The sequence below is a fragment of the Megalopta genalis genome, chromosome 6, assembly GCF_051020955.1.
Source record: "Megalopta genalis isolate 19385.01 chromosome 6, iyMegGena1_principal, whole genome shotgun sequence".
Lineage (NCBI taxonomy): Eukaryota > Metazoa > Arthropoda > Insecta > Hymenoptera > Halictidae > Megalopta > Megalopta genalis.
The window spans coordinates 18,370,515-18,384,395 of NC_135018.1; the positions used below are offsets into that span (position 1 = coordinate 18,370,515).

The following is a 13,881-nucleotide window of genomic DNA, read 5'->3' on the forward strand; positions in this document are numbered from 1 at the left end:
TTCAATATTAACACTATGCCGTCCGGTGGCACCACGCTGGTGCCACGCAAAAACTATCTGTTGTATGCCGGTGGTACCACTTTGGTGCCATTTTATAAAACTGAAATAACATTTGAACTATATTTCTTGGGTGTTAAAAAAGTCAGCAAGCTAACTATAGCATTGTGGTCGCTTTTCCTTGACCGCTGCATTCAATTTGTTCAGTTGCTAACATTCACGGATAATAAAAAATAACATAATAATAATAATAATAATAATTTTTTAATATAACATTTACGGATATCATAAAAATGGGAGTGAGAGACATCTATAACTGAAATCGACAATTAGTGGTAATCCGATGGCGTGAAATCAGGGCTATATGGTGGGTGTAACATCAATTCCCAACCAATATCCATCAATTTTTGCCGAGTGGACAAAGACGTGTGCGGCCTAGCATTGTCCTGCTGGAAAATGACACCTTTACGATCGACCAATTCTGGTCGCTTTTCCTTGACCGCCGCATTCGATTTGTCAAGTTGCTAACATTCACGGATAATAAAAAATAACATAATAATAATAATAACAATTTTATAATATAACATTTACGGATATCATAAAAATGGGAGTGAGAGACATCTATAACTGAAATCGGCAATTACTTAGTTGCGAACCCAATAGTATGTGCAAAAGTCGAGGGCCGCCTGTATGTGCCTTTTCTTCAAACGTAGACAAATAACTGACAGCTAAGAAAAGGTGCCCATGCACTCGACAGTTGAGAATGAAACGTGCTCTAATAGTACACTAATATCTCTTGCGATTCATTTTTATAGTTACGAATATGTCAACAATTATAAAAACGAGATGCAAGACACGAATAATCGCGTCTCTTCTTCCAAAATTGTCCATTTTTCTGAAGAATCCAAGCGTCAATTAGGGAGACATCATTACTGTATTGGTAATACCGTATTAATGCGTACCAGAAAACCGATCGATGTCTGGTAATCTAGTCGAACGAGAGTGGTTCCCGCAACATTATGTTCTCTAACATGGGGAAAGCTTATGATATAGATTCTTGGCTAACGAAAATGTAATTGGATCGTGTGTGTTCTATCGTGCTAGGAAACAAATGGTGATGGGGGAAGGGACGAGGAAAGAGACGAGACCTTCGAGGGAGATATTATTGCAGCCGTTACTAAACCGGCGTTATTCGACGCGAGAGTTGCAATCGATGGAAGATATTCCGACGAAAATCCGAACATATTTCCGAGGCGAACGATTATGGGATCGGCGACAACGGCCATAACGAAGTTATTCGGCGGAGTCGAAGGAATTCGCGTGGTCGTGGCGGAATTGGAAAAAAGTACGCGTCGCCGGAACAAGGAACCGCGCAGCTTTCGACACGCATGGAAACACGGCTGTCGGATGTCGTGTTATCTCGATAACCGCAAGAAGGGCTCCCGTGCCCGGGGAGAAAATACGAGCGGCCCGATAACGCATGGTGCGGCCACGGTGCGCGCGAGTTTGGAAACGCGCGAGCGTGCAGCCCGTTAATCCGAGCGTGTTCCATCGATCTATCGTTATCCTGTGGGTAACGGTGATGTACAATATACACGCATCCGAGCTTGATACATAATACATATATGCATACACGTGTAGTTTTGCAAACGCAGCCTGGTACGACGCGCAAACGTTGTGGTGCACAGTGATGCGATCTTATGGGCGTTCGGGACAATGATCGTAACATTTAAACTAATTAATTTTCGACCGAAGTACGCTAACAATTTTTGCAGGAGATATAAAGACGAATCGATTCGTACATAAATAATATACAGTTATGTTAAAAAGGTGCAACGATTTTGTTTTGTTTTTTGTCGAATAAAAACATCTTTTATCAACATTCGGTATTCGGTAATTTTTTAGAAACTGTGTATCGACTAATTTTATTATGGTAACACACATTCTAATATAATACATACATAACTGAGACGTATTTGAGCATAATACATTTAAACAAGTAACAAATATTTCAATGTAACAGGATAATCAGTAATAAGAAATTGCCAAGGTACAAACAAATCTGTTATGTAACATAAATAATATACAAATATGTCAAGGTTATGTCAATCGTCAGTGATCAGTGGTCAACGGCTAGTAGTCAATGGTCAACGGCCAGTGATCAGTGGTCAATGGTCAGTGATCAGTTGTCAATGATCAGTTGTCAAAATGTAACATAAATGCGATATATATAAATATGTCAAGGTTATGTCAATGGTCAGTGATCAGTGGTCAACGGTCAGTGATCAGTGGTCCATGGTCAGTGATCAGTTGTCAAAATGTAACATAAATGCGATATATACAAATATGCCAAGGTTATGTCAATGGTCAGTGATCAGTGGTCAACGGCTGGTAGTCAATGGTCAACGGTCAGTGATGAGTGGCCAATGGTCAGTGACCAATGATCAATGGTCAGTGATCGCTCGTCAATGATCAGTGATCAGTAGACAGTGGTCATTGGTTCTACGTTCAATGTTAACCCTTCGAACTCTCTCTCGAAGCCAAATTAACGCAAAATTTAATACAGTTCTTCCGACCCCACTGTATTTCCATTTTAAACAACCTAATGCATTTTATACGTATGAAATTGAATTTTCTGATCGATGCAACAGAGTTATCCTTTCAACAGTTCTTCCAAATATGAACAAATTCGATTAACAATATTATTTTGAAACGTGACGTAACAATTTTCAATGGCGCCTTGGAATCGCCATTCGAGTGGAAAGGGTTAAATGCTGGAATTGAGAGAGAGAATACCGGGGTATTTTGAGGTATCGGTATCATACCGGTATTAGTGAAACCGTAATTAGGTTTTAATATCGGTATTTACGGCCGATACCGGTACTTTCATACATGCGTTACGGCAACTTGTCCAAATCAAATCGCTATAATGCGATACTGTTCTGTGGTGGACAACCCCTAATAGAATAATTGAAGATAGGGGTTGCTATGGAACTGTTGTACCGTAGTCGAGATTGAACCGCCGTGCGATCAACTTACCGACATTTGAGCAACCGTTGTATAATTGAGTTGTCGGCCGGTCGATCGATCGATCGGCCAATTTCTAGCGACGATAATTTCGTGAAAAATCATCGCAGAACGATGACTCCCGTTTCAAATCGAAGCTCGAAATCTCTACTTTATGATAGAGTATCTCGATTATAAGCTCAACGCATCCTCGTCGCAGTAATCATAAGACTGCGAAGCCATGTTAGTCGTATTGAAAATTTCAAAATTTCACCAAATGCTCGGATTTTGCAAAGATGCAAAATTTGTTTTCCGTTTTCGGAGATGCCGTTTGCAGCCGAACGAAGTTTGATCTTCCTCGTTTCATTTAACACTAAATCAACCAAGCAGTAATACTAACTGGCATGTACTGCTTCACAAAAGTGAGAAGACCGAATTTATTTGGAATTTGTAAAGTTTTTATTATTATTATATCATATTATATTATATTATATTATATTATACTATATTATATTATATTATATTATACTATATTATATTATATTATATTATATTATATTATATTATATTATATTATATTATATTATATTATATTATATTATATTATATTATATTATATTATATTATATTATATATTTATTATTCTATATTATTAGGTCTACCGGAAAGTTCTGTCCGTTTTTGAATTGAAATATAACACAATTTCCATACATTTAATAATATTTATTGTAGAATATACTTTCCATCGTTACTTATGACTTCTTGCCATTATGAAATGCCATTTTTAAAAAATGATTTATTTTCAGAGGCGAAGATCTCGACTAATGCTTGGTTGACATCAGCTTCAGTTTTGAATTTTTGTTCCTGTAAAAAGTTTTGCAAAGAGAGAAACAAGCGATAATCGGAGGGTGCTAGGTCTGGGGAGTATGGTGGATGCGACAGAATTTCCCAGCCTAACTCTGCGATTTTCTGACGAGTCGCCAAAGCAGCATGTGGTCTGGCATTATCATCGGTAGCCATGTTTTCGCGATCGCGTCTCACTTAATAACGACACGAGACATCTTTGTTTCAGTTTATTTGGGAGAGTACACGTGTGTAAATGCAATGATAAAGAGAGATAGTCATATATGTCTCAAATCAACATGCGCATATGGATTGAAACTCGAAGTGACACTATCGGACAGAACTTTCCGGTAGACCTAATATAACTTATTCAAGCGTTCTCCACGAAAGAGTCTCGGAACTTTGCAGAATTGCAAAATAAGAAAGCGGTCACTTTGACCGCGGTAGGTTTAGTGTTAGAAAAACAAGTCATCGCCCTCGATCGTTCGTCGACGTTGCTCAATTTTTACCCGAAATTTGTCTACGATATAATTTGTTCGTGCAACAGGTATACCTGTTCTGTAAAACGGATTGATCGGACTAAACCTCGACGAGCACTGCGAGGCTTGGAGATGGAGCACTGTAAAAGCGGATTAACGCTTAGGATCGTTTGTCGTATTGTGTACAATTTTATACGGTAAGCCTCGATCCGCAACGATCGTTCTAGATACGAAAGAATGTACATGGTATACATATTCATTGGAAACATCGGTGAACCATAAATACTATGTAGAACCGAATGCTTTCACTTGTTTTGTGGTGTTTCTATTTTGCGCTCGTTTCTTCTGGTCGCGTTGTCGGCGCGCGCAACGTGACCCGCGAGACGCGGGACGCGAGCGAATCAACTCGCATGGTTTGCACGTTTTCAAAACTTGAAGTCCCGCAGTCACAGCGAACTCGACTGCGAACTATCTCGGCACCGGAAACTCGTCCCCGATCGATTCTCCCCGGAGAACGGGGCCTGAAAACGACTTCGTTCGAACGCACCGCGATCGCTATATCCGCTGATTCGATCGATTTCCCGTTCCGTGTGCACGTGTGCGTCTTAATTGGATAGTTGCACGTTGTCCGTTCTACGTTGTACGTCATGCGAAAATTTACCATTAGGTTCGCGCGACGATCTTCGACGAATGCAGAAAACGGCGCGCATCGTCGAGGATCTCCGCGAACTCGTTGGTCAAGCTGATATTTGGTTGCGAAATAAGTTTGTTGCGTTTTTATATTTTCTTTTATTTTACAACGATTTTTTGCCGTTTGACAAAGTGTATAATATTCATTCGATGGAGCTCTTTCTGCTCTACAAAACTGTGCTAATAGTCAGTTTTGAGTAATTTAATTTTTTGTTACTTTCGAGGCTTAGAAATGGAATATCCAGGAGCTGAAAAAGCAACGTTTTCGACACCTTCTCTTCTTCGCTTTTCATCGAGGCCGAAAAGCTGCCGAAGCAGCCCGGGACATTTGCAACGTATACGGAGAAGGTGTCACAGGCGAGTCTACAGCACGGACATGGTTTGCGAAGTTCAAAAACGGCAATTTTGACGTCGACGACACGCCCCGCAGAGCGGAAGACCTTCTGAATTCGACGAAGAGCGTCTCGAAGCACTTTCGAAGGAGGACGGTCACCGAACAAGTCGTGAATTGGCCGAAAAAATGAACTGCGATCATAAAACGATTCTCGATCGTCTTTATGCAATGGGATTTGCCGAAAAATTGGGAGCCCGGATTAAATTCGAATTCAGAAGGTCTTCCGCTCTGCGGGGCGTCGACGTCAAAATCGCCATTTTTGAACTTCGCAAACCATTTCCGTGCTGTAAACTCGCCTGCGACACCTTCTCCGTATACGTTGCAAATGTTCCGGGCTGCTTCGGCAGCTTTTTGGCCTCGATGAAGAGCGAAGAAGAGAAGGTGTCGAAAACGTTGCTTTTTACCTCCTGGATATTCCATTTCCAAGCCTCGAAAATAATAAAAAATTAAATTACTCGAAAAGACGATTAGCACAGTTTTGTAGAGCAGAAAAAGCTCTATCGAATGAATATTATACACTTTGTCAAACAGCAAAAGATCGTTGTAAAATATTATATAATAGTAAAATATATATATATATATATATATATATATTATATAATATTTTACAACGATCTTTTGCTGATATATATATATAATAATAATATAATAATAATATAATACATATATATATATATATATATATATATATATATATATATTATATTATTATTATATATCAGCAAAAGATCGTTGTAAAATATTATATTAATATATATATTATTACATATATATTATATATATAAAATATTTATAATTGTTGATCGTTGAATGAAACGCGGTAGTAGCGTTCGATACGAGCACAATAACCGACAGTCGTTTTTCTTTGATCTGTTTCAGGTAAGTCTTTCGTATTAATCGAAACTTTTCGGCCAGCCGGTGCATATTCAAGGGCTGCTTTTACCAGTTGCCGATGCAAGTGAGATTGCAAGTGAGATTGTCGGATTACGTATGTATGTATAACGATCGAAACGAGCTTCCTTTTCTTCCCATTCTTCGTACATCTCGACATTCGATTCGATTCTTCTGCTCGAATTTCGAGAAATTCTCGGATAGAAATACGTATTTCGAGACGGCGAGAATATCGATTCAACGAATAAATGGAGCCGTTTATTGTGAAAGTGGCATAAGTCACTTTTTCAAAAAAATCGAGTTTATAGTATCACTAATTACAATTGAACGGTATCTTCTCATTTAAAAAAAAAAGAAAAAAAAGTGACTTATGCCACTTTCAAAGTAAACGGCTCAAATGTTTCGACCGGTCGGCCAATTGTTTCGCGATCGAAGAAATTGACGTCGGATCGCTGGATCGCCGGATCAGAAAAAATCGAATAGAACGGGCGAACGACGAATATACCAGTGCCCGAGGGCCGTTCGAACCGATCGAGCCCCGGAAATTAAATCGCGCTCGATTTTAATGTCGGACGAACTTTGCTGCTCATCGAGTTTCAAGTTCTAGCTAACTCGATGAATGGATGCTCGGTTTGCACGGGATTACTCACGGCCCCGTGTAATTGACTCTAATTCATATCGAAAACTTGCGACTAACGGGGCGGGGCTAATTCGATGAAATTTCACGACAGACTTTGGAGTCGGAACAATTCTGACGCTTCATTCAAAATATTTTTGCGACGGTGTTTCTTGCAAACTTATCGGCTTCTCCGTTGTTCCTAATGCGATTTCATTCGATTCACTTGATTCAACCCTTAGAGCTCTATGGACGCGTATACGCGTTTGGCGAAAGTCATCCGTGTAGCCTAAGGCCGCATTTATGTGTGTTGCGTCCAGAGACAAGGGCCATAAAAAGGTCCCACCATTGGGGAAACCCTCTCAGGCCCCAACAAGGGTCAAGGCAGACACCCCCCTCCAAGGGGTGATTCGTGCCTCGACCAATAATAAACAATCTACCTCCATCCACGGGTGCTCTTCCACGACTTTCCAGCGTTGGAAGAGCATTCTTCCACCAGCGCTCGCAGAGAGTGCAACACAAAAAATAAAGTTCTCTAAGACTACTAGAGACCCTTCCACGTCATTAGTTTGCCGTAGGAAGCGCGAATCGAGCGTACAATAGTTCGGCCGCGCATGTACGTTAGGCGACTAACCGAACGTACGGACAAAACAATGTGTTTTCTCTAAGTCATCGGCCTGGACTAAGGGCGCATATATGCGTTTGTCGATTTTTTTCAATCGATATGCAGTTATTTTCGTGTAAAATTAATACAGGGGCACTCGATAGTAATTTGCCTTCCTTAGGTAGCGGTTGGGCAATATTAGGGTCATAAAAATCCCCGGGAATTTCCGAAACGGAAATCCCATTTTATGTCCCACTCTCTAACCAATTAGATTTCAAAATAATTACCTGCACTGTCACCTTTTCGCGACTCGAAGCACTCGAAACGACTCAGTCAGCAGTATCGTCTTGCGAATGTAAGAACCTCACGGTCTCGCTCGCGTCAACAACGATAGTGCGGAATATAACTTGTTCGATTTTTTTTTTTCATTCGTGACACCCTACAAAATGTCAAATCTTGAGGAATATTTCACAAGGGACGACAGTGAAATAGAATATAGTGAATCACTGTCATCGGACATTGAATCGGAAGATTAATTATTTAACCTTCTACAAAAGAATCACCATAATTTATTACTGTTTGCGCCTTGAATAGTCACTTCGGTGTGGCAAAAAAGTATTCCGCCCCCAGCGATGGTCAGCGATAGCCGCGCTCCGTCCCTACGAACCGTTTCGGCCAGGAGTATTCAGAGCTCAAAAGGTTAATCGTCGAAAATTCGGTAAATCTTGGAGGGTTATCGCACGGCGACCAATCGCCTTCGCTTCGTTTTCGGGCATAATTAACCTTGACATTTTATCGAAGACTTGCCAAATTTTTCTATTCCTTCGCCGCGTTCAATTGTTCGCTTAAAAAATCGAATGCGTCTTGCTCGACGAATCTAAAGCGAAGATATCGTAGCCGAAAAGAAACCAAAGGCACAGCGATCGATCGCGCTGTGCCACGGTAATTGGCTCCACTGCTCCGATTGTAAGCGAACGGGTCGTATACTCCGGGTCAAGATCGACCTAGCTACCGTCTTGGGAGGCCTAAGCGGACGTTTCGTCGTCGATTACCGGCAGCGACAATGAATCAGTTTCAAATGAATCCAGCCGGAGCGTTAAATTGAACATTTGAAAATTCATCCGTGCCGATTGTTGTTCGCGCGAGTGCCAATTTTTCGATCTACTCGCGCCTCGCTTTTTTGGCAAGACAACATATCACGACGGGTTACACGACACGGGTCGGCGAATCGTCGTTGGCGTTTCTCCATTGTACTCGCATGTGCACACACGTGTAACCACATAAAACATAACACTTTGAGGTTATCGCCGCTAAATCTTGTTTATCTAACCACCGCGAAGTAAAACGAAACCGTGATATACCGTGTCCACGATCACGTAAGAACGAGCTCTTTCTCTCACTCTCCCTTCTCTCTCTCTCTCTCTCTCTCTCTTCTTTCTCTCTCTCCCTCTCTCTACGTTTCTTTTTGTCTCTCTTTCGGTTAAGATCTTTCTACCCATCTATTTCAGTCGCATCGTTGTTTGCGTCACAGATTTTAACTTCGTCGGGTTTTACGATGCTAAACGGAGAATGCTTTTCTTATAGAGTTTTTCGAAAACACGAAGCAAAATCAATGGATCGCTAAATAGATTTCGTTTATTCGACGATTTGTTCCAACGATCCCGTACCGTATCAGTAATGTCTCTCTAATTGACGCCCAGATTGCGCACGAAAATGGACAATTTGGGAAGAGGAGATACGATTATTCGGGCCTGTTGCGGTTTATTTTTATAGTTATAAATTTTCCACAATTATAAAAAAGAGCCGCAATGCTCGAATAATCGTATCTCCTCTTCCAAAATTATCCACTGTTGGGGACAATCTGAGCGTCAGTAAGGGAGACATTACTGTATTCATCTTTATTTTCTCCGTTTTTACATTATTTAAGTATCTTGATCGCTTACTTTATCTTCTATCTTATCATTTCTCTTTTTTCTTTGCTTCTTTTCGATATACAGTAATGTCTCTCTGATTGACGCCCAGATTGCGCGCACAAAAATGGCAATTTGGGAAGAGGAAATACGATTATTCGAGCCTTGCAGTTTATTTTTATAGTTATAAATTATCCACAATTATAAAAACGAGCCGCAAGGCTCGAATAATCGTATCTCCTCTTCGCAAATTGTCCATTTTAGTGGACAATCTGAGCGTCAGTATGGGAGACATTACTGTATTGTCATACTATTGTAATACAGGAACTTTTTCCTGTCGATCGAATAAATATTATTATTATTATTATTATTATTATTATTATTATTATTATTATTATTATTATCATCATCATCATCATCATCATCATTATTATTATTATTATTACTATTATTATTATTAACGCGCACGTACTAATGCAAATGGAATATTTACAACGTTTCGCTATTATGCTTTATTCGCGACGGCTCTGTTTTTTGTCACGAAATAGATGACAGTTAATTCGCAATAACGCCCGACGTCCGGTTAGAATTCCCCATTTATACGCGCGTCCGTTCCTCGAAATCCTTCGAAAAGGAGAAGGAAAGAAATGGAAGAGAAGCAGAGAAAAAGCAAGGGGAGGGAATGAATGAGAAAGAAAGAGGAGAAGAGTGTAACCGAGATGCGTGCACGCATATGTAATATACTAGTCTCTCTCTCTCTCTCTCTCTCTCTCTCTCTCTCTCTCTCGCCCAATACTTGGCGCACCTCTCCGCGAAGATCGAGGCGAGCAGTGGGCGCGCGATTTGGATTTCTTTCATCCGCGGAGTCGCAACTTGCATTCAAGAAACGAAAGGAAGCGCGATTGAGATGCGCGCGTTTCCTGCTTTATGTGCCGGAACCGAACGCGCAGCCACCTCGACGGGCATAATTGCCGGTTCCAGGGTGTTCGATTCGTCACGGTCCTCGCGATTTCTTCCGGTTTTCTTGGTAATTTCGATTCCATTACGCCTCGCGCCTTAACGCACCCGAGCTAGAGCGGGTGTAGAAAGTATTCGTACGGTAGACGATTCCGAGAAAAAATATAATCTACAAGTTCCTTCGTTACAAAGAAATGTTTACAACGAAGGCGGACACCGGTTTTTAAAAGTTTCTGGAACAAACACCAACGAAACAGAAACGGTTTTTATTTACATTTGTTGCGAAGATTTTGACGAAACTTTCGAACATGCTCGAAAATGCAAGCGTAATAAACATTCGTGCAGGTGCTATTTTCAACAAAAACTGTCGATTTAACGGGTTAAGATCGAGTTAGTTGCTATTCTAATATTTAGTAGGGTCGCCTTTGGAATTTACGATCGCTCCGAGTCTTCGTGGTATTGATTTTACCAAGTTATTGGTGTGCTCGCATTGGCTAGAATGGGGGCGCTCGAAAATTCGAGCTCCTTGATATTCCAGCCACGGTATATTATATAAAAACATGCGAGTTTGAACAATTATAAGTTAGATAAGCGTACAATACGGGCGAAGGAATGAGCACTTGTTTCGACTCTTGCGAATAATTTTGAGAATTCTGACAAACGCGTCGCTGAGAAAACAATTCGCGCGTTCGCACGCATAGCCTCGCTTTATTCTAACTCTCGTTCAACGATTAACCAATAGCGAGAGAATACGTATCGGTTAGATATGTGTACAGTGTGTCCCAAAATTATTGTACACGTGGGAAATGATGCAATGATGTTCCCGAGGTCATTTGAAGCAACTTTTTCCTTAGCGAAAATGCGATCCGCGGCTTCGTTCGCGAGTTATTAACGAAAAACTCTGACCAATGAGAGGCGAACTCCTCGCCTAGCGCTAGACGGCCGAGCCAATCGGTGGAACTGGGTTTCTACCGCTCGTCGGCTCGGCCGCCTCGCGCCAGCCGAGCTTGCCTCTCATTGGTCACTGTTTTTCGTCGATAATTAGTAAACGAAGCCGCGGATTGCATTTTCGCTAAGGAAAAAGTTGCTTCAAATGACCTCAGGAATCACCCCTTTCCGCGTGTTGACGTAATTATGCTACACTATAAAACGTATGAAATCGGGGGAAATCATTTTCCTTTCATGTTATCGAAAATATATTTAAAAAATAGCCTATTCGCGTTCGCTTATCGACCACCGTGTCTGCTGTCTTCGTTTTGTTTGTTTTTTATTTTGCTACGCAATTCGAGCAAGAGATCCGAGCGCGTTCAGAAGTGTTGTTGATTCCGAGAAAGGTTCGAATTCTGGCGAGACCTGTCCCGATAACGGCACCATTCGCCGCGGCGACGACGACGACGACAACGACGACGACGACGATGACAATTCCAGTCGGCAGCGCGACGAATGGCTAGGAAGACGGAGACGTAGACGGAGACGAGGGGACGCGCGGGCGCGGCAGCAACGCGCGAAACACTGGCAGAAATAGCTTAATTAAAGTCAAATAGTTATTAAAGCGTGCCGGCTTATCGCCAGTTGTCACCGGCACCGTTTAAAGTAGCTGAGGCGGAAACTGCAAAGCTTGTTCGTTATTGCGTTTATTAAGATCGCTCGACGATTAATTTCGAGTTCCGCGAGTTATTCACGGCAGAAAGACAACAGAATTTCTCGCAGCGCCGAGGCTCGTGCTTCGGCAATATGTAATTCGCCTCCGCGTCGCTCTCTGTGCCTGTTCGTGTCTGCCTGCTGTGCCCGTCTGCCCCCTGCCCTCCGCTCGCTCGCTCGCTCCCCCACTCCGCATGCGTGTACGCGCGCGCGAATGCGCGACCGTGTGCGTGCCGACGTTACCTGCGCGATCCTCGACCCACGCGAAACGCTTTTGCCACCCAATATGTACGAGCGAGCCATTGTCTCGGGGATCATTATTGTTGCGCAATGCTGAAATTACGGGCGGATCCTTCGCTTTGTGCGCGATACACAGCATCGCGCGAGCCAGGCGAAGGGAAACGCGTTCTTAAACTGTCTCTCTGTATCTGCAATCGGCAAATTGTTTCTCGCAACGATCATCATAATTTCGTGGCTCGATATATAGCGGCCATCGTCGATCTCGGATCGGGCGAACGGTTCGATCGCATTCGACTGTGTCATATTTATATTAGGTCTACCGGAAAGTTCTGTCCGATAGTGTCACTTCGAGTTTCAATCCGTATGCACATGTTCATTTGAGACATGTATGACTATCTCTCTTTATCATTGCATTTACACACGTGTACTGTCCTAAATAAACTGACACAAAGATGTCTCATGTCATTATTAAGTGAGACGTATATAAATAGATATATATAAATAGACGTATAACAAATTATATCGTAGACAAATTTCGGATAAAAATTCGGACTCAATTTCGCGCGCGTAAAATGCACTTTGTCGTATAAAATGAAAATACTATAAATCAAAAAACAATTATTTGAAATTTACAGTTAAAATAGCTTTATCAGAAAATAGCTATTCAGATTGTAAAAATACATTCAGCGGTTATTTCTTCAATGTACATATATATTGTATTATTTATTAATATATTATTAACACTATGCCGTCCGGTGGTACCACTTCGGTGCCATTTTAAAAAACTGAAATAACTTTTGAACTATATTTCTTGAGTGTTAAAATGCGGCGAACTAACTACAGCATTGTGCTTGTTTAACTAAGAATTAAGTACGAAAATTCTTGGATAACATATCTTAATTTTAGGAATTTATACTACCGCCATCTTCGAAATTTTTGTTAAAATCTAAAATTTCCAAGCTATTATGCTGGTGTCGAACAAAAGAATCATACCTAAGATCTGCGGACGGCATAGTAAATAATAAATATACTAAATATACTATAAAATATAATAAATATAAATATAATAAAAATTAAATAAAATAAAAAAAAATTGAATATAATAAATATACTAATAATTAATATACATGTATGTATACGATACGATGAAGCTCGTTCAAAATCGTAGTAAACGTCTTATCGTTTACTCTTACAAACCAATATAGTGCACCTTAAGTCTAGTGTTAAATAATTGCGTGTTTCAGTAAATGCATTACAACGAATCATCGACTATGTAATAACAAAACTGACTAAGAGAATAAGAACGAACCTATCGTTACTTCGGCCGCTCCGTTAAGTCTCAACCAAAGAATCCCTTTCCAGTCTTTTTTCTGCGTCTGTAACGGCGTGGCGCTTGATTGCGCGACGCCATAAAACGTAAGCCTTATTCTAGGATATAATGCGGAGAAAATCTCGGCCCGACTTTTCGCACACTCTGTTCCGCGGCTTCGGGCCGACGAAGATTCAATCGAGATTTACTCGGCCGTCGATTCGCAACGCGTTAATGTCACCGGGAAAAATGAAACGCTAAATCCCTCGGCTCGATCCATTAACGAAAAGAAAAATTCCATTGG

General features: G+C 41.0%; 1 protein-coding gene across 7 annotated transcripts in view; it reads left to right on the forward strand.

The window, feature by feature from the left end:
- Nucleotides 1–13,881, forward strand: part of scalloped (TEA domain transcription factor 1 homolog scalloped) — a 218,434-nt gene that overhangs the window by 114,881 nt on the left and 89,672 nt on the right. For 2 of the 7 annotated variants that reach the window (XM_076523252.1, XM_076523258.1), the window contains exon 1: nt 6,347–6,401. The exons of the other annotated variants lie outside the window; for them this stretch is intronic. In XM_076523252.1, coding sequence (XP_076379367.1) covers nt 6,362–6,401 — 40 coding nt within the window. In that variant the 5' untranslated portion in view covers nt 6,347–6,361. Of the gene's footprint in view, nt 1–6,346; nt 6,402–13,881 lie in introns of those variants that run through there. 7 annotated transcript variants of the gene reach the window in all.